The sequence below is a fragment of the Salvelinus sp. IW2-2015 genome, linkage group LG21, assembly GCF_002910315.2.
Source record: "Salvelinus sp. IW2-2015 linkage group LG21, ASM291031v2, whole genome shotgun sequence".
Taxonomy (NCBI): domain Eukaryota; kingdom Metazoa; phylum Chordata; class Actinopteri; order Salmoniformes; family Salmonidae; genus Salvelinus; species Salvelinus sp. IW2-2015.
In genome coordinates, this window is record NC_036861.1 from 2,652,548 (window position 1) to 2,675,917 (window position 23,370).

The 23,370-nt window shown below is 43.7% G+C and overlaps 1 protein-coding gene and 1 pseudogene across 3 annotated transcripts in view; one reads left to right on the forward strand and one right to left on the reverse strand.

The window, feature by feature from the left end:
• Nucleotides 1-23,370, reverse strand: part of LOC111982447 (endonuclease V) — a 48,080-nt gene that overhangs the window by 23,375 nt on the left and 1,335 nt on the right. For all 3 annotated transcript variants that reach the window (XR_002879747.2, XM_024014014.1, XM_024014013.2), the window contains exons 2-7: nucleotides 19,571-19,742; nucleotides 11,206-11,340; nucleotides 10,279-10,318; nucleotides 9,752-9,864; nucleotides 3,935-4,003; nucleotides 3,682-3,804 (exon numbers count right to left, since the gene is read on the reverse strand). Coding sequence is in view for 2 of the 3 variants with exons in the window: in XM_024014014.1 (XP_023869782.1) it covers nucleotides 3,682-3,804; nucleotides 3,935-4,003; nucleotides 9,752-9,864; nucleotides 10,279-10,318; nucleotides 11,206-11,340; nucleotides 19,571-19,742 (652 nt within the window). In the remaining variant the exon portion in view is untranslated. The remainder of the gene's footprint in view (nucleotides 1-3,681; nucleotides 3,805-3,934; nucleotides 4,004-9,751; nucleotides 9,865-10,278; nucleotides 10,319-11,205; nucleotides 11,341-19,570; nucleotides 19,743-23,370) is intronic.
• LOC139022707 (UDP-glucuronosyltransferase 2B13 pseudogene) lies at nucleotides 17,416-19,271 on the forward strand (annotated as a pseudogene).

Here is a 23,370-nt window from a genome sequence, read left to right on the forward strand (position 1 = left end):
GTCCCCATGTGCAGTTGCAAACCGTAGTCTGGCTTTTTTATGGCGGTTTTGGAGCAGTGGCTTCTTACTTGCTGAGCGGCCTTTCAGGTTATGCCGATATAGGACTCGTTTTACCCTGGATATAGATACTTTTGTACCCGTTTCCTCCAGCATCTTCACAAGGTCCTTTGCTGTTGTTCTGGGATTGATTTGCACTTTTCGCACCAAAGTACGTTCATCTCTAGGAGACAGAACGTGTCTCCTTCCTGAGCGGTATGACAGCAGCGTGGTCCCATAGTGTTAATACTTGCGTACTATTGTTTGTACAGATGAACGTGGTACCTTCAGGCGTTTGGAAATTGCTCCCAAGGATGAACCAGACTTGTGGAGGTCTACATTTTTTTGAGGTCTTGGCTGATTTCTTTTGATTTTCCCATGATGTCAAGCAAAGAGGCACTGCGTTTGAAGGTAGGCATTGAAATACATCCACAGGTATACCTCCAATTGACTCAAATGATAACAATTAGCCTATTAGCCTACAATTAGCCTATCATGGCTTCTAAAGCCATGACAACATTTTCTGGAATTTTCCAAGCTGTTTAAAGGCAGTCAACTTAGTGTATGTAAACGTCTGACCCACTGGAATTGTGATACAGTGAATTATAAGTGAAATAATTTGTCTGTAAACAATTGTAAACAACAGTTGGAAAAATTACTTGTAGATGTCCTAACCGACTTGCCAAAACTATAGTTTGTTAAACAAGAAATTTGTGGAGTGGTTAAAAAACAAGTTTTAATGACTCCAACCTAAGTGTATTTAAACTTCCGACTTCAACTGCAGGCATGGAGTTATGGTAGAACTAGAATGGCCACCCAGAGCGGCGCTCCTACTGTAGCTGTGGACTCCTACCAGAATCATGACCTTTATCCTGCAGAGGCAAATTTTACATCAAATATATTGCCTTTCGAATAGAACGACTATTTCACTAGAGAAGCAAGGCATTGTTTGTTTTAGGCGTTTTTCATCAGTCTATCCTTTTAAAGTTGTTACCCTGTCTGCAGGACTTTGTGCGACACTGGACACACCATTGTGCTTTGCCTTGTCAACAATTCACCCCTTTGGGTACAATAAAGCTTTACCAAATTGAATTGATTACTACTACTAGCCCTAACTGATTGGCAATGGGCAGTGCCACAAGACTGGTGCTGTTCATGAGCTGCAGTAATCAACTTCACTGGTGAGCCCTCCTAGTCCTTCCTCCCTAAAGGAAAGAGAGTAGAGTAGACTAGTGTTATGGCTCTAGCATTGGTTCCTTGTTGTCCATGAACAACTTCATGTCTTCCTGTCAGTTAGTATGGATTTCTCCTGTCCGGAGATCATTACCAGCCAAGCGGACGTGGATGTAGATACACACACAAGGCCGACACACACACACACAGGGTCCACTGGGAGTGTGTGAATGGTGCGGCGGCCTACCTGGCCTCCCTCATCATTAGGTAAAAGGACTCCTACTGTCCATTTGCTTTGTTTGTGGCCTCATTAAGAAAGGCTAGGAAGAGGGGAGTGTGTGTGTGTGATATTGATATTGATACCCACTTGTCAATCATCCTCTAAGGGCTCTAAGAGTGTTGAATGTCCGCAATGGGCTACGCTGTCTCATGCTTTCTCAGCGACTGTGCATAATATTGATATGAATGAGTGTATTTGTAGAGGGAGTCTATGAGAGTTTAAAAGTGTATATGAGTGTGAGTGGGTGAGATGGAGAGCTTCATCACGTTAGTGTAAAAGCGCGCGTTCCTCCGCACTCAACGCACTGTGCACACAGACTCTGCTGCAGTGCCTTGACTCTGCCTTCAGCCCGCTGCACCATCAACTCCTCACTGCAGACTCCAACCGCGACGTCGTCTTTCTCTTTCATCTCGCTCTCGCTCTTTTAACTGTAGAGATCAGACAGACTGAGGGATTTTCTTTCTCTCAGGTTGAACAGGTACAGTGAGGAGGGGAGGAGGAGAGGAAGGCAGGAGAATAGAGGAGAGGAAAGAAAGGAGGAGAAGAGGGGAGAAGATGAAAGAAGGGAAGTGGAAAGGACAGGAAAAGATAGGAGAGGAATGGAAAAAGAGGCAAGGGGTTTAAGTTTACATTCTGAACAGGTGCCCACTGCAACCTAGTTCAAATGATTTTGCTACAGTATGATCCCCAACCCATCTCACATGAACGGTCTACATACCCAGCTCCTTAACCCAACCTGTCAACCCAAATCCCTACTTCCGATGCCCCAAAACATCTCATTAACGTACACGCTCCAATTTGTCCCTCTTCCTGAATGCATAAACGATGCCTGTGCCCTTATTTGGCAAACCTCCGCCACCTGCTCCTGTGTTTGGGTCCCAACAGCAAACCGCAATTAAACGCTGAGGAGCAGGAGCATATTGTTGTTTCCACAGCACGAGAAAACTTGGCAACCTGTCGCTGCTGGCTCTGAGCTATCATCAGTGTGTGTTTGTGTGTGTGTGTGTGTTTGTGTGTGTGTGTGTGTACGTGGTTGAGTGCTGGCTGGCAGCAATACGGCTTGTCAAGGGTCAACATTGACGACCGTCTGGAGAGAGAGTGAGGTGTAGAGATAGAGAGAAGTGTAGAGAGAGAGGAGATAGATGGAGAGAGAGAAAGAGATAGACAAAGACAGATAAGTGAGATGAACCAAATAAAGTGGGGAATGAGAGACGAGGGAGAGAGTTGAAGAGAGGGAGAGAGAGAGATATGAAGAGAGAAAGAACAGAGCGGTTATCTCTCTGCCAGTCCCCTTGCTCTCAGCGATGTCCAGGTCCAATCTTATTGGACGAACCCCCAGCACCCACTAAATACATTAGCACACTCACTGATGAAATGAACACACACACAGGAGGAGATGAGTTAGCCAAGGCTACACTACTGCTGCAGCTCTCCTGGCAATATACTGAGAATAGAGGTGTGTGAAATGCTGTGTGTGTGTGTGTGTGTGTGTGTGTGTGTGTGTGTGTGTGTGTGTGTGTGTGTGTGTGTGTGTGTGTGTGTGTGTGTGTGTGTGTGAGAGTGTGCGTGCCGACTGCAGTGGAGAAAAAAGACAGTGAGAGACAGAGAGAGGGGGTAGAGAGAAAGAGAGATAAAGAGAGAGAATGAGAAAGCGAGAGAGAAAGTGAGTGAGTGAGCGAGCGAGCGTGTTTCTGTGCATGTGTATGTGTGTGTGAGAGCACTGGGTGCAGTGCAAGGCTGGTTTTGACAGCAGAACAGTGTGTAAGGCAGATGAGTTATGCCACCACACTTATCTCTAAGGGAACAGCACAGTCTAGTGGCAGGAATGTAGAACAACACTAACAGACTGCAGGGGGAGATGAGCATCCAGTCAGTAAGAGAGCCTGTAAACCCTCTTTTTGCCATTATAAACTTTAATGGCGCTGCCCATGCTACAACAGGATTTGTGGCAAGTGCGGTCTCTATCCCTCTCTATGAGAGAAGCATTAGCAGACAAGTTAACTTCACATGGTGTCCCGTGTCCAGCAAGCCATATTGATTTGCTCTGTTCCTCCCAGCCATTTGCCAGGGTTTTTCTCAGTTGACTTTCATTGATCAGACTGACTTCTAATCTGGTGACTGAGTGGCTCTTTTCGTATGCGTGTGGGAATATGTTTATGTGTTTGACTCTGTGTGTGTGTGTGTGTGTGTACCTGTCTGATAGGCTCTGGGACACGGTAGCAGGAGTGTGTGGGGCGCAGGTCCGTGTCCAGGCTGATCTTGTGGCCCACTGAAACATACACTGGTTTGGTACTGCTGTCAGAACTACGCAGGGCCTAGAAAGAAAGAGGACGAAAAGGGATGGCGAGAGAGAGGAGAAACAGAGAGACAGAGAGGAGACTGTATGTTTAGAACTACTGATTACGCGTTTGTGTGCGATGTAGTGAACGTGCGCGTGAGTCTTACCTTCCCCAGAACTTTTCCTGAGTCGCTAGTCAGAGGGAAGCTCTCTCCTCCCTTCTGCAATGAGGCAATCTGAGGAGGAGGAGTGGAGTCAGACCATCATTTATACACACTACTACTGTCAGTCTGTTCGTCCGTCCGTCCCTCTGTGCGAGTCTGACTTTCTCTCTGTCTGTGCGCGTGTTTATTTTTCTTGCAATATCAAAGTCTTTCTCTCTTCCATCTCCTCGGTCTCTCTTTTCTTTGAGGGGAGGATGAGACCCTGACATGTTCTTCACAGCCCTGTCAGCCATGTTCCTGTCTTCCTCACAAGGCAACATGCTAGTAGCTGTCCTGTGCCCTCCCTGGTAATATACTATATATACAAAAGTATGTAGACACCCCTTCATATTAGTGAATTTGGCTATTTCAGCCACACCTGTTGCTGACAGGTGTATAAAATCGAGCACACAGCCGTGCAATCTCCATATGGTAGAACGGCATAACTGAAGAGCTCATTGACTTTCAACATGGCACCGTCATAGGATGCCACCTTTCCAAAAAGTCAGTTCGTCATATTTCTGCCCTGCTAGAGCTGCCCCGGTCAACTGTAAGTGCTGTATTTGTGAAGTGGAAACGTCTAGGAGCAACAACGGCTAAGCCGCAAAGTGGTAGGCCACACAAGCTCACAGAACTTTACACGCTGAAGCGTCGTCTGCCGACGGTTGCAACAGTCACTACTGAGTTCCAAACTGCCTCTGGAAGCAACAAGCATAAGAACTGTTCGGCAGGAGCCTCATGAAATGGGTTTCCATGGCCGAGCAGCCGCACACAAGCCTAAGATCATCATGTGCAAAGCCAAGCTTCGGCCGGAGTGGTGAAAGCTCACCGCCATAGTACTCTGGAGCAGTGGAAATGCATTCTCTGGAGTGATGAATCACGCTTCACCATCTGGCAATAAAGTTTGGTGGAGGAGGAATAATGGCCTGGGGCTGTTTTTCATGGTTCAGGCTCCTTAGTTCCAGTGAAGGGAAATGTTAATGCTACAGCATACAATGACATTGTAGACAATTCTGTACCTCCAACTTCATGCAACAGATTGGGGAAAGCCCTTTCCTGTTTCAGCATGACAATGCCTCCGTGCACAAAGCAAGGTCCAATGGTTTGTTGAGATTGGTGTGGAGAAACTTGACTGGCCTGTACAGAGCCCTGACCTCAACCCCATCAAACACCTTTGGGACGAATTGGAACGCAGACTGCGAGCCAGGCCTAATCGCCCAATATCAGTGCCCCTAAGTCACCGCAGCAATGTTCCAACATCTAGTGGAAATCTTCCCAGATGAGTGGAGGCTGTTATAGCAGCAAAGGGGGGACCAACTCCATATTAATGCCCTTGATTTTGGAATGAGATGTTTGACAAGCAGGTGTCCACATACTTTTGGTCATGTAGTGTATATCTCATTTGAAGTGCATAGGATGGTGTGAGTCATCGGTACGTGAAAAACCACATCATCCAGTCTTCACTCGACCTTAAACTTGAAAGTTAAAAATCAGATATTTCACATATTGGATGATGCAGTGTTTATATGAGAGAGCTCTCAGATCCTGCAATCAGCTTGAGATACATTCAGATCAAAATCCCTGATGCCAAGACTGATGCTGTAACAGGTGTCTCATTGGAGATGAGGACTTGGCTTTAAACTAATGAAAGCTTTGATGTCCTATCCATTTCACCATAACTAATTATAATACAGGACAGGAGGATACGCCAGGTGAGGGGCCAGGTAGGGCCCAGGGCCCATCTGGTGGTATCTAGGAGAACAGTGTGTCTGTCTGAGTCAGCCGCCCTGGGCAGTAGGACATGAGACAGGCCAACCATCAATAACACAATGGTTTGACTCAGTGCCAGAGAGGAAGAGGAGGAGGGATGGGGAGAAAGAGTGCGTGAAGGGGTCTGGGAGAACTGGGAGAGGTTAAAAATGATGATGGGATATTGAAAGACGGCAGTTGCAGAGAGAGTAGAGAGAGAAGGAGTGAAAGGAGTGAGAGAGAGCTGGGAAATAGAGTGGAGCCGAAGAAAGAGAAGCGAACAAGAGAGACAGAGACAGGAATTTCATCCACAGAGCAGCAGGCAGGGGCAGCAGCTGCCGTGTGAACGGAATGAAGCCCCTATCCATCGAGCTCATTCAAAAGGCCTCAGTGAGTCACTCCCTGGCAATGCACACAATAGAACCACTGTTGCAGTGACCCATAACACACACATATGTACACATGCACACACAATGGGAGAAGACCAGTGGCATGTCCATACAAACCTTTAGCCCATAATAAGACGCAGGAGGTAACAGGAACACAGGAATGTGATGTCAACGTGACAACAGAGGCTCCATGATCACAGGAACTTCTAAAAACGCCTTCATGTTTAAATCCTATGAACAATTCACGTAAATTGTATTGCGATGTTTTAATTTACTTGGATTTGAATTGGGCGTCATCGCAATGTTACGAAACACTCGGACATAACGAAACCCCAGAGACACATTGGATGTCTGTGAGTATCTTTGACGTCTCCTTCACTCTGGACGTATGAACACAGATTCTCCTAATCTAATTTCAGGTGAGAGCAGTTGGAGGAACAAATATGACTCATGTTGCATTGATGTGATTAATGAGCAAAAACAATTACACACATGGCAGTTTGACGCTACGCTTGTATCTTAGATATATTGAAGTCAGAGAGGTCACATCTATCATTCTACAATCTGCAGTGAGTCATCGTTTGAAAACAGAGCCTGACGCCAGTACCAAAGTCAAGATAAGAGGTGTTCTAATGTTTCATTTAAAATAACTGGAGCGTCGCTAGCTAAAAGCCAGAGGGAAATGTATCTGGACGGCTAAAAGCTACCTGATACCTTAATGAAAGACTAGCTAAGAGGAAACACTTTAGCTAACAGTAGCTAACTGACAGATACTGTATCAGTTTGCTCAGAAATCTCAGCTAATGCAATCCACACCGTGGCTACAGTAGTTCGGTTAACGAGGCTTATGCTATCGCTATCGTCTGTGAGACGCTAAGTGTCGCCTGAGAGAGATCGAATTAACTTGGGAGTCGGTACCGGTTTCTCTGGTCATAAACAGTGGAAACCTAATCTGAGTCTACACATAACAGCCGTTAGAGCTAAAGCAGAGCTGAGGGACATCAAAGTGTTGTGTAAGATTAGTGCGCTACGCTAACATAGATGTGCGTCGTGGGGACCGTTTGAGCTGCGGTTATTGGATGGTAATTGAGTTTTTAGGTTGTGGAGCCGTTTGGCAGTTGATTTTTGGTGGCATGTGTTCAGGGTACTGCGCTAAACTCCCATGGCCTTTTACCATGGAAATCTGTTAGCATTGTGGTCACATTAGTCATGTTAGTGCCATGTCTGTCGGTCTCCCTATTACTATCACCTCTCCATCAGTCATTACAGACACCAAACCATCACACTATATATCACTGCTCTGTTGCAAGCCTGAAGCATGCAATTCATTTCCTTAAAATGTTATTATTTGTAACTTTGGATTAGAATTTCCCACAACGAAACAAATTGCTTAAAAAAAATATATAAACTCAGCAAAAAAAGAAACGTAACTTTTTCAGGACCCTGTCTTTCAAAGATAATTCGTAAAAATCCAAATACCTTCACATATCTTCATTGTAAAGGATTTAAACACTGTTTCCCATGCTTGTTCAATGAACCATAAACAATTGAACATGAACATGCACCTGTGGCACGGTCGTTAAGACACTAACAGCTTACAGACGGTAGGCAATTAAGGTCACAGTTATGAAAACTTAGCACACTAAAGAGGCCTTTCTACTGACTCTGAAAAACACCAAACGAAAGATGCCCAGGGTCCCTGCTCATCTGTGTGAACGTGCCTTAGGCATGCTGCAAGGAGGCATGAAGACTGCAGATGTGGCCAGGGCAATAAAGTGCAATGTCTGTACTGTGAGACGCCTAAGACAGCGCTACAGGGAGACGGGACGGACAGATGATCGACCTCGCAGTGGCAGACCACGTGTAACAACAACTGCACAGGATCGGTACATCTGAACATCACAGGTACAGGATGGCAACAACAACTGCCCGAGTTACACCAGGAACACACAATCCCTCCATCAGTGCACAGACTGTCCGCAATAGGCTGAGAGAGGCTGGACTGAGGGCTTGTAGGCCTGTTGTAAGGCAGGTCCTCACCAGACATCACCAGCAACAACGTCAACCTATGGGCACCCACCGTCGCTGGACCAGACAGGACTGGCAAAAAGTGCTCTTCACTGATGAGTCGCGGTTTTGTCTCACCAGGGGTGATGGTCGGATTAGCGTTTATCGTCGAAGGAATGAGCGTTACACCGAGGCCTGTACTCTGGAGCGGGATCGATTTGGAGGTGGAGGGTCCTTCAAGGTCTGGGGCGGTGTGTTACAGCATCATCGGACTGAGCTTGATGTCATTGCAGGCAATCTCAACGCTGTCAGGGAAGACATCCTCCTCCCTCATGTGGTACCATTCCTGCAGGCTCATCCTGACATGACCCTCCAGCATGACAATGCCACCAGCCATACTGCTCATTCTGTGTGTGATGTCCCGCAAGACAGGAATGTCAGTGTTCTGCCATGGCCAGAGAAGAGCCCGGATCTCAATCCCATTGAGCACGTCTGGGACCTGTTGGGTGAGGGCTAGGGCCAATCCCCCCAGAAATGTCCAGGAACTTGCAGGTGCCTTGGTGGAAGAGTGGGGTAACATCTCACAGCAAGAACTAGCAAATCTGGTGCAGTCCATGAGGAGGAGATGCACTGCAGTACTTAATGCAGCTGGTGGCCACACCAGATACTGACTATTACTTTGAATTTGACCCCCCCCTTTGTTCAGGGACACATTATTCCATTTCTGTTAGTCACATGTCTGTTGAACTTGTTCAGTTTATGTCTCAGTTGTTGAATCTTGTTATGTTCATACAAATATTCACACATGTTAAGTTTGCTGAAAATAAACGCAGTTGACAGTGAGAGGACGTTTCTTTTTTTCCTTAGTTTAGATATTTACCGGAGACTTCTCCCACCAGAATTCTCTTCAATAAGAGCTGGTTTACGGTTTTCACCAACAAGTTTTTGTCTTTGCTCGACTTGTATAATACAGTTCAAGCCACAGAAACACTGTGGAGAGAAACTTACATCCCACAATAAAATATTACAATAGATCCAGGAAAGAAAACACACTACCTTAAAACATTTATCACAATAGAATGATGAATAATGCATTGTGCTCTCCGTACTCCAATTTCAACACAGCTACAGTATGACTAAGTGTGACAAATAGAGCACAAAGGTAGACAAAAACCCACATGAATGATTCATGAATATTAAATTAACACTATAAAACTGTAGGCCTATAATTATTTTGTTGTTGCATTCAAATGTTGTTTGATACAGCCACAAGAAAATGGACCACCCCACCGAGGATGGTATGTGAAGTCTGTCAACAACAGAAGAGGAGAAGAAAAGTTTGACAAAAGCTTGACATTGGAGGTCAGACATTTGCTCAAATGCAGACCTACTGTAGGTAGGCTACAGTTTAGTAGTCCAATGTCAGTTGAGATTTCATTTGAGTGAAAACATTCATAAGAATGTGTTAACCAGTTGTTATTGTAAAAACAAAAAAACGAATGAAATATAACTAGTGACACTCCGCCCTTACAGGCATTAAATCATTGGAAATGAGTCATTTGATTCAATGCAATCCCCCCCCCCCCCCATCATTTTGATCTCTACCAGTGTGAAATGTGAGTGTTGGAGCTCTCACCTGTGACTGGTGTTCCTCGTTCTTCTCCACACCCTGCACCTGCAGGAGGTTCTTGGCCACACCTATACAGGGAAGCCCTGACAGAACTCCCAGGTGACACGCCAGACCAAACTCTGGAAAAAAGACAACCCCATATGTATAGTAGGGGACATGACTGTCACAACCAGCTGAAGTCTGAAGTGTTATGCAAGTATGTAACAGGCTACTGTTAGTAGTAAATAGTAAATGCTATTAGTAGACAGTATGTAACAGGCTACTGTTAGTAGTAAATAGTCAATGCTATTAGTAGACAGTATGTAACAGGCTACTGTTAGTAGTAAATAGTCAATGCTATTAGTAGACAGTACGTAGCAGGCTACTGTTAGTAGTAAATAGTCAATGCTATTAGTAGACAGTACGTAGCAGGCTACTGTTAGTAGTAAATAGTCAATGCTATTAGTAGACAGTATGTAGCCTGAGAATCCAGTCTCGGTCTCAGTTTGAATCAGTCTTCATTTGAGACCGAGATGGTCTGTTCCACTACTCACCTCTGTAGTGAAACAGACCATTCCCATCCACCAAGACCACCTGTTGGGGACAGATAAAGAAAGAGGCAACAGGTTAGAGATGGGCAAGTACAGAAAGAGGCAACGGGTGAGAGATGGGCAAGTACAGAAAGAGGCAACGGGTGAGAGATGGGCAAAGCAGCTCTCTGCTGTCCCTTGTACTTATACAGCATGAGGTCTTTCTTCATTACAGGCTAACTAAAGAAGAGTTTACACAAGACTTAGTGAGATTTTGTTGGATGGATGTATTGAATGTATTGAACTGTGCCAACCGCCCATTCACTGATTTCTTACAGTGCCAAGGTAGTTGTACAGGCATATTTCTGCTGTGAATCATAAGTCATGTAGAAATAATTTGAGGAGCTGAACATAAAGCAGCAGGGACTGGTCTGTCAGTGTCCACGGGTAAATGTCAGTGATAAATTCACGAGGGCAGTGTGCATGTGTTAGGCAGAAGACGGCGAGTGTGTGTGCGTGTTTCGTGTAGGAGAGGTGTTTTGCGTGTGTATGCATTTGTGGATAGGGACCCGACTTGAGGTGGGAGTGTGGGAGTGAGTGATTTGTGTGGGCTGTGACTAACACAGGAGAGTGGAAAGGTATGGATGATACAGAGCTGACTTATGGACACACATCGTGGGAGAGGAAGATAGAGGGTATTGGATAGCCGAAAGGAAAGGCATTAACACACAGAGATGTATCGCCCTGAGGTGAACAGTTAAACAGTTGGACACAGCAAACCGACAACATCAATGAAACTGTACTAACCTTAAGTCTCAACAAAAGTTAGACACTATGAGACATGTCAGAGTGACATTTAGTTTCAACTAAATTGAGACATTAGGGTTCTCTGCGTATTACAGTAACTAAGTCAGTTAAACTGTAACATCTCCAATGTGGCCAGACCCTGACCTGAGGAAGCAGGCTGGGCTGGGTCGTCTCCAGGCGCTGCAGGGCCTCCAGCAGATAGGGGGTCTCCCTGAAGGCCAGGAACCCTGAGATGTAGGGGGCGGTCAGGGTCACCATCTGACTGTCCTCATACAGCAGCTGGTAGTGGACACAGGGAACAGACAGCAGAGAACACCGGCATAAACGTATGCCTGTGTTATATCTAATGCAGTGCCTTCAGAAAGTATTCATCCTCCTCAACTTATTCCACATTTTGTGGTGTTACAGCCGGAATTCAAAATAGATTAAATATTATATTTTTTTAATCACCCATTTACACTCAATACCCCATAATGACAAATTGAAAACATGTTATTAGAAATGTTTGCAAATGTATTTAAAATGAAGTACAGAAATATCTAATTTCCTTAAGTATTCGCACCCAATACTTTGTAGAAGCACCTTTGGCAGCGATTACAGCTGTGAGTCTTTCTGGGTAAGTCTCTAAGAGCTTTCCACACCTGGATTGTGCAACATTTGCCCATTACTCTTTAAAAAATTATTCAAGCTCTGTTAAATTGGTTGCTGATCATTGCAAGACAACCATTTTCAGGTCTTGCCATAGATTTTCAAACAGATTTAAGTCAAAATTGTAACTCGGTCACTTAGGAACATTCATTGCCTCCTTGGTAAGCAACTCCAGTGTAGATTTGGCCTTGTGTTTTAGGTTATTGTCCTGCTGACAGGTGAATTCATCTCCCAGTGTCTGGTGGAAAGCAGACTGAACCAGGTTTTCCTCTAGGATTTTGTCTGTGTTTGGCTCCACTCCATTTATTTTTTTATCCTGAAAAACTCCCCAGTCCTTAACAATTACAAGCAGAACCATAACATGATGCAGCCACCACTATGCTTGAAAATATTGAATATGGTTGATATAACAAAGGGGTTGAATACTTATTGAATCAAGACATTTCAGTTTTACATTTATTAATTTGTAAACATAATTCCACTTTAACATTATGGGGCATTGTGTGTAGGCCAGTGACAAAAAAAATCTAAATGTAATCCATTTTAAATTCAGACTGTAAAACAATAAAATATGGAAAAAGTAAAGGGGTGTGAATACTTTCTGAAGCCACTGTACATCAATCTTGTGACTACAAACTTGTTGGATGCATTTCCAGTTTGTTTGGGTTGTGTTTCAGACTATTTTGTGGCCAATAGAAATAATTGGTAAATAATGTATTATGTCATTTTGGAGTCACTTTTATTGTAAATAAGAATAGAAAATGTTTCTGAACACTTCTACATTAATGTGGATGCTACCATGATTTCCTTCTCTAAAATGGGGTGACTATGTARACAAAGTGCTGATATTTCTAACCACTGATATTTCTAAGCACTAACCTTATAGTCAKTGTATAATTTCATTCCAAAGTGCTYGAGTACAGAGCTAAAACAACCAAAAATGTGTCACTGTCCAAATACTTCTGGACATCACTGTATATACAAATATATAAATATACAGTACCAGTCAAAATTTTGGACACACCTACTCATTCAAGGGTTTTTCTTTATTTTTACTATTTTCTACATTGTAGAATAATCAGTGAAGACATCACAACTATTAAATAACACARATGGAATCATGTAGTAACCAAAAGTGTTAAACAAATCAAAATATATTTTATATTTGACATTCTTCAAAGTAGCCACRRTTTGCCTTGATGAAAGTTTTGCACACTCTTGGCATTCTCTCAAKCAGCTTCATGAGGTACACCTGGAATGCATTTCAATTAACAGGTGTGCCTTGTTAAAAGTTAATTTGTGGAATTTCTTTCCTTAATGTGTTTGAGACAATCAGATGTYTTGTGACAAGGTAGGGTGGTATACAGAATATAGCACTATTTGGTWAAAGACCAAGTCCATATAATGGCAAGAACAGCTCAAATAAGCAAAGAGAAACAACTTTCCATCATTACTTTAAGACATGAAGGTCAGTCAATGCGGTCGCAAAAACCATCAAGCGCTATGATGAAACTGTCTCTCATGAGGACCGCCACAGGAAAGGAAGACCCAGAGTTACCWTTGCTGCAGAGAATAAGTTCATTAGAGTTACCAGCCTCAGAAATGGCAGCCCAAATAAATGCTTCACAGAGTTCAAGTAACAGACACATTTCAACATCAACTGTTCAGAGGAGACTGTGAATCAGGCCTTCATGGTCGAATTGCTGAAACCACTACTAAAGCAAATAAGAAGAGACTAGCTTGGGCCAAGAAAGACGATCAATGGACATTAGACCGGTGGAAATCTGTCCTTTGGTCTGATGAATCCAAATCTGAGATTTTTGGTTCCAAGCGCCGTGTCTTGATGATCTCTGCATGTGTGGCTCCCACCGTGAAGCATGCAGGAGGAGGTGTGATAGTGCTTTGCTGGTGACACTGTCTGTGATTTATTTAGAATTCAAGGCACACTTAACCAGCATGGATACCACAGCATTCTGCAGCGATAAGCCATCCCATCTGCTTTGCGCTTAGTGGGACTATCATTTGTTTTTCAACAAGACAGTGACCCAAAACACACCTCCAGGCTGTGTAAGGGCTATTTGACCAAGGAGAGTGATGGAGTGCTGCAACAGATGACCTGACCTCCACAATTACCCAACCTCAACCCAGTTGAGATGGTATGGGATGATTTGGACCGCAGAGTGAAGGAAAAGCAGTCAACACGTGCTCAGCATATGTGGGAAATCCTTCAAGACTGTTAGAAAAGCATTTCTCATGAAGCTGGTTGAGAGAATGCCAAGAGTGTGCCAAGCTGTCATCAAGGCAAAGGGTGGCTACTTTGAAGAAACTAAAATCTAAAATATATTTTAATTGGTTTAACACTTGTATGGTTACTACCCGATTCCAAATGTGTTATTTCATAGTTTAATTTTCAAAATTTATTTTACCCCCTTTTTTCTCCTCAATTTCATGGTATCCAATTGGTAGTAGTTACAGTCTTGTCCCATCGCTGCAACTCCCATGCGTCCTCCGAAACACAACCCAACGAAGCCGCACTGCTTCTTGACACAGTGCACATCCAACCCGGAAGCCAGCCGCACCAATGTGTCGGAGGAAACACCGTACACCTGGCGACCTGGTCAGCGTGCACTGCGCCCGGCCCYTCACAGAAGTCGCTAGTGCGTGATGAGACAAGGATATCCCTGCCGGCCAAACCCTGCCTTACCCGGACGACGCTAGGCCAATTGTGCGCRGCTCCATGGGGCTCCCGGTCGCGGCCGGCTGCGACAGAGCCTGGGCTCGAACCCAGAATCTCCGGTGGCATGCAGTGCCTTAGACCACTGCGCCACCCGGGAGGCCCGTTATTTCATAGTTTTGATGTCTTCATTATTATTCTACAATGTAGAAAATAGAWWWWWWTTWWGAAAAACCTTTGAATGAGTAGGTCTGTCCAAACTTTCGACTGGTACTATGTAAACAAAGAAAGAGAAACTCTTGTGCACAGCAGTGTGTCTAGGTCCAGGTATTAAAACATAAGCATTAAAAAAACAAGAGTATATACAGTACCACACCCTGAAAAAAGACAGGTGACCGACCTTGACTTAAGTGCTTACGATCATGTCACTGCAAATATGAAAAATAAATAAGCACTGAAGTCAGGCTCGGTCGCCTGGCTTTTTCAGTGTGCGGGTTTTCCTTTTGTTAAATATAAATATATAATTTAACAGAACTATCCCTCTAAAGGCGTACTGATTCTGGTACAAAACATAACGGCTCTGTTGGTCTGGAGAGGTAGAGACCTGAGTCTGTGTTTAGATGTCAATACTGTACTGCATACTCATTGTAAAAAGGAGATGTGATTGATCAAATGTTATTTCCCTCTCTTGTGTGTGTGTGTGGTCTTTCTAGATTTCTCTGAGAGCCTTTTGTTTAACCCAGAATATCTTTCCACTGACCTGCACAACTCTCGCTACAGTGTTCTTACCCATGTAAGCCAAACCAGGCAACTATGCTGATCATGAGGTTCAATAAACCTCTATACATTTTTTTTTTTAAAGGATAGAAGGACTGCAAAATGGATTAATTCACTCTCAGCCTTCTTAGTTTGCCTCTGAAAAACTATCTGGGCATTTTGACAAAGTTGGCTCCAAAGTTCAATTTTTTGTTAATCATTGAACAGAGATCTATACCTTGGTCCCTTGCGATGGATCCACTGGACCTGACAGTATCAACCTGAAGTRGATGACAAGGTCTTTGGGATTTTGCGACTTGTCATTCTTTTGTGAATTGTCAGGTTATTAAAAAGAAAATCTAGTGTGCAAGTCAACCAAAAGATTTGTACAGGCTCCTGAGTCCTGGATTTTTTTTTTTTATTAGGCATTTTAATTGACGSGGTAATGCAATAAATAATACAAATATTTATTGATTGATGGAGACGTTTTGCTTCATTTGATATGTCCCCAGGGATGACACGTGGAGAGAGTCTGTGTTGTTTTTGGTTCATTCTTGAATTACGGTGGCTTTTGGGCATGGGGTTGAAATTGAGCCTCGGCCTAAAAAAMGCGGGCTGCGTTCCGGCTCGCCAGTTGCCCATCCTTGCTCTACACCTTAATAAGCATCTCAACAATAGGCGGGCTTGATAAAATTCCATTATATAATTTGTGCAAACAATCCGTCAAAAACACACAGAGGATACACTTCTTAAAAAATTATTCAGAGAACAAAATACTCATGTTGATATAAAATCAGCAAAAAAAGAAACGTCCTCACACTGTCAACTGCGTTTATTTTCAGCAAACTTAACATGTGTAAATATTTGTATGAACATAACAAGATTCAACAATTGAGACATAAACTGAACAAGTTCCACAGACATGTGACTAACAGAAATMGAATAATGTGTCCCTGAACAAAGGGGGGGTCAAAATCAAAAGTAACAGTCAGTATCTGGTGTGGCCACCAGCTGCATTAAATACTGCAGTGCATCTCCTCCTCATGACTGCACCAGATTTTCCAGTTCTTGCTGTGAGATGTTACCRCACTCTTCCACCAAGGCACCTGCAAGTTCCCGGACATTTCTGGGGGGAWTGGCCCTAGCCCTCACCCTCCGATCCAACAGGTCCCAGACATGCTCAATGGGATTGAGATTTGGGCTCTTTGCTGGCCATGGCAGAACACTGACATTCCTGTCTTGCAGGAAATCACGCACAGAACGAGCAGTARGGCTGGTGGCATTGTCATGCTGGAGGGTCATGTCAGGATGAGCCTGCAGGAAGGGTACCACATGAGGGACAAGGATGTCTTCCCTGTAACGCACAGCGTTGAGATTGCCTGCAATGACATCAAGTTCAGTCCGATGATGCTGTGACACACCGCCCCAGACCATGACGGACCCTCCACCTCCAAATCGATCCTGCTCCAGAGTACAGGTCTCGGTGTAACGCTCATTCCTTCGACGATAAACGCGAATCCGACCATCACCCCTGGTGAGACAAAACCGGTGGGTTTGTGGTGGGTTTGTGCCCATAGGCGACGTTGTTGCCGATGATATCTGGTGAGGACCTGCCTTACAACAGGCCTAGAAGCCCTCAGTCAAGCCTCTCTCAGCCTATTGCGGACAGTCTGAGCATTGATGGAGGGATTGTGCGTTCCTGGTGTAACTCGGGCAGTTGTTGTTGCCATCCTGTACCTGTCCTGCAGGTGTGATGTTCAGATGTACCGATCCTGTGCAGGTGTTGTTACACGTGGTCTGCCACTGCGAGGATGATCAGCTGTCCGTCCTGTCTCCCTGTAGCGCTGTCTTAGGAATCTCACAGTACAGACATTGCAATTTATTGCCCTGGCCACATCTGCAGTCCTCATGCCTCCTTGCAGCATGCCTAAGGCACGTTCACGCAGATGAGCAGGGACCCTGGGCATCTTTCTTTTGGTCAGTAGAAAGGCCTCTTTAGTGTCCTAAGTTTTCATAATTGTGACCTTAATTGCCTACCATCTGTAAGCTGTTTGTGTCTTAACGACCGTTCCACAGGTGCATGTTCATTAATTGTTTATGGTTCATTGAACAAGCATGGGAAACAGTGTTTAAACCCTTTACAATGAAGATCTGTGAAGTTATTTGGATTTTTACAAATTATCATTGAAAGACAGGGTCCTGAAAAAGGGACGTTTCTTTTTTTGCTGAGTTTACTTTCAAAGATTCAAGAACGTATGTGTGGTATGGTAAGAGCAATGTTTGAGGATAATGAACTCATGAAAAGCCTTGTGGAGGCGAGGTATGACATGGTGCTCACAGATCCTGCATTGGGGTGGGGGAGTCTTGCTGGTGCATTATATTAGATTGCCTTTAGTTTACAGTGCTCGTTGGACCACAGCTGGTATACACATTTTGCTCTTTCTCCCTCGCCAGTCATTTGTTCCAGTTTTTAGATCAAGTTTATAGGAGGATATGGATTTCTTACAGCGGCTCGGAAATATGTTTTATGGTATTATGGTTTACCATGAAACTGTAGAGTTCAATCTATACTATGATGAGCTTTGTGATAAATACTTTGGCCGAGATATTCATTATTACAGATTGCTCCGTTCAGCTGACCTATGYTTGATTCGRTCTGATTTTGTTTTCGGGTCTCCACGTCCAACTATGCCAAACATCGTACACATTCATGGCTTCTACTGTAAGCCTGCTCAACCGCTCTCAAAAGAGCTGGAAGAGTTTGTTCAGAGCTCTGGAGAACATGGGGTCATTATAATGTAGTTAGGATCCTTAGTCAGTCTTACTAGGGATGTATCCACTGAAATTGCTTCTGCCTTTTCCCAACGCCTCAYAAAGTCATGTGGGGACATGTTAGTGACAAACCCTCAATTTTGMGTAACAATACCCTCCTGGTAAAATGGCTGGCTCAGTCTGACCTCCTTGGTCATGACAAGATCAGAGCATTTGTGTCACATGGGGTTACAAATGTTGTCAAGGAGGCCATTTACCATGGTGTTGGGTTTGCCACTGTTCCAAGACCAATTTMACAATCTTCTCCAGCTGGAAGAGAGAGGAGGAGCCAAGGTTTTAGACATTGGCAGTTTCAATAGAGGGATCTTTCTTCAGGGCTTGCATGAAGTTCTCCACAATGGGGCCTACAAGTTCAACATGCAGAAGCACTCCAGACCATTCCATGAAGCCACTGGACAGGGCRGTCTACTGGATCGAGTTCGTCATGAGACACAAAGAAGCTGCTGACTTGCGCTCAGAGTCCCACAGGATGCCATGATACAGCTACCACTCAGTGGATGTCATCACCATGTTGTTGGCAATGGTGCTCCTCTTCCTCCTGCCTAATGCAGCTATAGTAAAATACTGTTGCTGCAGGRTGTGTTGGAAAATAAAWATGTATCATCATACTGTACTCATAAGTAAAAGTTATTATTTCTGAGAGCTTCAAGTATTTGTGATTAACTTGTTGGGAAATGGGTATCACACYAGTGTATTTTTTGTTTKATAAATTGTSTTGATTTATTTCACATTGTTCTATCAAGTCAATTTTATTTGATTGAGGAGTTGGTGTAATCCAGCTAAAATGCCCGTCATTGTCAGAATTTTTATTTAGTATCTTCTATGTTAATTGTCATGTGAATGTCACACAAATTACTATAATTCAGAAAATTACGCAGATATTCATCCTTGGATATTCAAAWCTATTTTAAACTTCAAGTAGCCAATTTGTAAAAATTCATTGTGGCTCTTGGCTATTCTGAAATTGTTTGGGCTTATGATGCAAAAACCACTGTGTTGTGAATAAATCCAATAAAATCCAATGGGAGAGACTCGGGGTAAATTATTGTGTCTGCACTGACTGGGGAACATTTAATTAGCCGTACTATAATAACATTACAACAAAATTGGTCCATGTATCAACAAAACAAGCTGGCAAATATCATTAATTATGATGGGTTGTGTTTCAGAATGAGTTGACAGCKCTTGATGGAGAATTAGGGTCGGGTCCAATAGAGGGAGCGGAACGGTTAAGAATGAAAAATAGAGGCAATGAAAAGTTGAGGCAAGACTCATGTTCACAAACTGCTAGGATGACTGAACAGACATGGCCTGTGTGTCAATACCTTCAAGTCACTTCCTTTCCTTGTCTCCTTTCTTTGATCCACACTAATACAGAATAGCTATTCAGGTGAAATACAAAAAAGAACACCATCTTTCTTTCATCTAGTATGATCAAACAGTGCCTATGAGTCAGAGAAGGAAAGGAAACCACTTTATAGTATTAAGACGCAGCCCATGGTTAGCATTAGCATAGAAATGGTCAGTTTGGGCTTTATAGCATTAAGACGCAGCCTATGGTTAGCATTAGCATAGAAATATTCCGAGTCAGTGCCTTACCTCTAGGTCTGGGTAGCTAAGCACCACTAGCTGGGCACAGGCGTTGACGTCATCTCCTTTGATAAACGACAGGTCCACTCCTCCAACCCTCTCCAGCCCGGTGAAGTCGGGACATCTCTGCCAATCCTCTGTGTCCTCCTCCACCACCTGCTGCCTGAGGCTGGCCTGTTCACTAGGAGAGAAAGAGGAGAGGCAGAGAAAACCGCAAAGGGTTAGTGGCCAAGGGGGAGAGGTAGGGAGCAAATTTGGACCGGTCAACAGCAGATGAAGACTTCTAGTAGTAATGAGGCATTCTACAGCACCGGTCCCCCTACACCATCTGCTTGGCTTCTACATCTCCAGCGTCAGACACAAATCTACCAAGGAGGCGGCGCTGGYAAAAGGGACATGATACCATTATCAGTGARYGTCACAATAGATTCACAAGTCAATGGCTGAGCGAGATGGCTGAAACTGGCAGCATTCCAGGGTTACTGTTGGCAGGAAACTTCTCTCTTGCAGAAAGGTCTCACCTCACCTGCCCAGTTGCTGTGTCCCTCTGCTGGTGTCATAGGGTAACTTACTACTGTTCTCCCAAGACAACCCTACCTGAACCTCACAAGGGCTATCCACTATTGAACAAGGATAACTAGGCCTACATTCAGACATTTTACAAGGTTATGTGGTTGATATGTGATATTCCATGAGCACAGTTCATTGGGTTTAAAATACCAACTTGTGSAGGGCTGGCTCCAAGCACAAGCGGAGACCCAGAAGCTCAGTCTGGGTCTCAACMTACTGTTGAGAGTTAGAATAGTAGAATACACAAGTTGCAATTTTGGTTGTGCAGCAGCAGTTTTTCTGTTCTTGTTCTGTCAGTCACCCAGGGGTGCTGACCTCCGGGGGGCCGCCTTTGATTTTGTTCYTCACTCAGACATCATTAACATGGCATAAGTCATGCAGGAAATTAGCTTTAAAAATGTGTCRCTGCCCCATGGCAAAATGAGTAAACGTGGATATCGAATTGACCACTTCAGCATGGTTTTGTGGCACAGTCGATGCTACGGGCCAGAAAGGTTGAGGGTTTGCCGACCACCACTGATGAGCTCTCTCCCCCTGCCTGCCTCACTACACTACGATCAGAGACAGCGCAGACAATAATCATTAGCCAGGGGGAAATCAGATGTACATTTGTATGATATATCTATAATTGTAAACCAGGTGGTTCGAGCCCTAAATGCTGATGAGATTAAATCACTGTTTACTGTTCTAATTACATTGGTAACCAGTTTATAATAGAAATAAGACACCTTGGGGGTTTGTGGTATTTGGCCAATATTCCACGGTTAAGGGCTGTATGCACGCACTACGAACCTAAGAACAGCCCTTAGCCGTGGTATATTGGCCATATACCACACCCCCTTGTGCCTTATTACTACGTATTACTATAGTATATAGTATAGTATATAAAACATATGCAATGTTTTCCCCACCAACAGGTTTCTGTGCCAATGCACCACACACAACCAAAAAGCAATGCATAACTGCATACCGATTKCCGACTTCATCTTGGTTTACGTTTTCAACACTACAATCAAATAGAGTATGTCACTCTCGACAAACAGAAAATAGATCCCTCCCTACTCAGTATCAAAGGCTTGGCTTGACAATCTACGAATGTCATTCAACTTTTGGGTGTTTTGTAACAGATGTCTCTTGCCATTGATTGAATGGCCAGTGTGCAGTTTGGATGCTGGATTATATTTGAGTGGATAGCGTGCGCAGGTAGGTTACAGGAGACTTTCGAAGTAGCCTAATCAGATGAAAACATTATCACTAGTTGTGTTTCTGCCACACAAAAAAGGTAATACATTTTAAAAGTTAAATGACAAATATGTAGGCTATATTGAAGCCTTAGGTTCTAGATCGAGGAAAAGCCACTCGGATCGGAAAGGAGGCAGAACGCGCGTTAAGCTTTCCTGAATAACAGGGCCTGCTGGGAGCATAGGCCTGTGGCTTCACTATATAGGAAGACTTGGGAGAATGATGAGCAGCAACAGACAGTGCATCAGTATCAGAAGTAAAAATACAGCCAGACTGTCCTGTACTGTGCCTTTCTAGARWTTAAGATCTGAGAGTAGACCCACAACTGATCCACAACATTCAAATAACAGGGCTTTTGCACCATTATTTCAATGACATTTTCACTACAATTTACAGTCTAGAGTAGAATTGTACTCACTTGAAAACAATAATGTCCCTAAGACCATACAAATTGAATTAATTGTATAACAGATWAAAAAAAATTGAAATGTAAAGCGAGCCAYCAAAAAACAACAATCATAATTTAAAAATGTAATTAAACTTGCACCCCTTGTAATAATACTAAACAYCCTTAATACAACACCTAACAACCTCATCAAGAGACTTTAGCCTTTTGGTATTGGAGCAAACAGTGGGGCAGGGAATACAACTAAGATTGCTGGCGTGAAAGACAAACATCGTGCCAATAGGGTTAACCCAGTTGCTGGGAATTGCAACGCGGCTCATATAGTGAGGTTTGCTACACTGCCCCCTCTGTACTTGAAGGCACGGCCGCCATCTCACTTCAAACACCATTGTAGCAAACGGCAGGACAAGGAAGTTAAACCGAGTCTCTGGCGTGAAAGGCAAACACCCTATGGATCGTGCTAATAGGGTTAATCCACTTGGTAGGAATTGTATCCTTACATTTTACATTTTAGTCATTTAGCAGATGTTCGTATCCAGAGCAATTAGGGTTAAGTGCCTTGCTCAAGGGCACATCGACAGACTTTTCACCTAGTCGGCTTGGGGACTCGAACAAGCGAGTTTTCAGTTACTGGCCCAACGCTCTTAACCGCTAGGCTACCTGCCACCCTCATCATGGCTCATATAGCGAGGATTGTGACAGTATAATGGTTTTTGGAATGACAGTCATAGGGACCAGGGTTTGAGTCACAGTTAGGGTACCCCCCCATAATCCACTATATTAGTGTCAGGTGTTGGAGAGCACCATTGAAAGCATGTCCCAGTCGAGTTTTAGTCCCAGTACATTTTTTGTTAGGCTAGCAGTGTTTCTGTCAGGATTCTGTACGGCACATACAGTGGGGCAAAAAAGTATTTAGTCAGCCACCAATTGTGCAAGTTCTCCCACTTAAAAAGATGAGAGAGGCCTGTAATTTTCATCATAGGTACACTTCAACTATGACAGACAAAATGAGAGAAAAAAATCCAGAAAATCACATTGTAGGATTTTTTATTAATTAATTTGCAAATTATGGTGGAAAATAAGTATTTGGTCACCTACAAACAAGCAAGATTTCTGGCTCTCACAGACCTGTAACTTCATCTTTAAGAGGCTCCMCTGTCCTCCACTCGTTACCTGTATTAATGGCACCTGTTTGAACTTGTTATCAGTATAAAAGACACCTGTGCAATGACGCACCATGCCTCTCCYCTGCCTATCAGCTATTCCTCTATGTTCTTGTGGATTTKTGTAGAAAATGGWGCAGCTTTGAATGATTTTATGTGTGGTATGATTGCTAGTTAGCCTATTGCAGATCTCGACAAACAATCCAGCTACCACTATTGTCACTATGGATAGAGGGCAGAATAGAGTTGACAGTATAGTAAGCATGCAGAAAAGCGTGGTGCATAAGGAAAGTACGAAAACACCTTGATAGGGGAAGCAGATGAGAAAATGTGGCTATATGGAAGAAATTCTATAGTAAAGCCGAAAAATGGGATTGTAAAGCAGGGAATAAAATGCACTACCAGTGCTGGAAAAAGTACCCAATTGT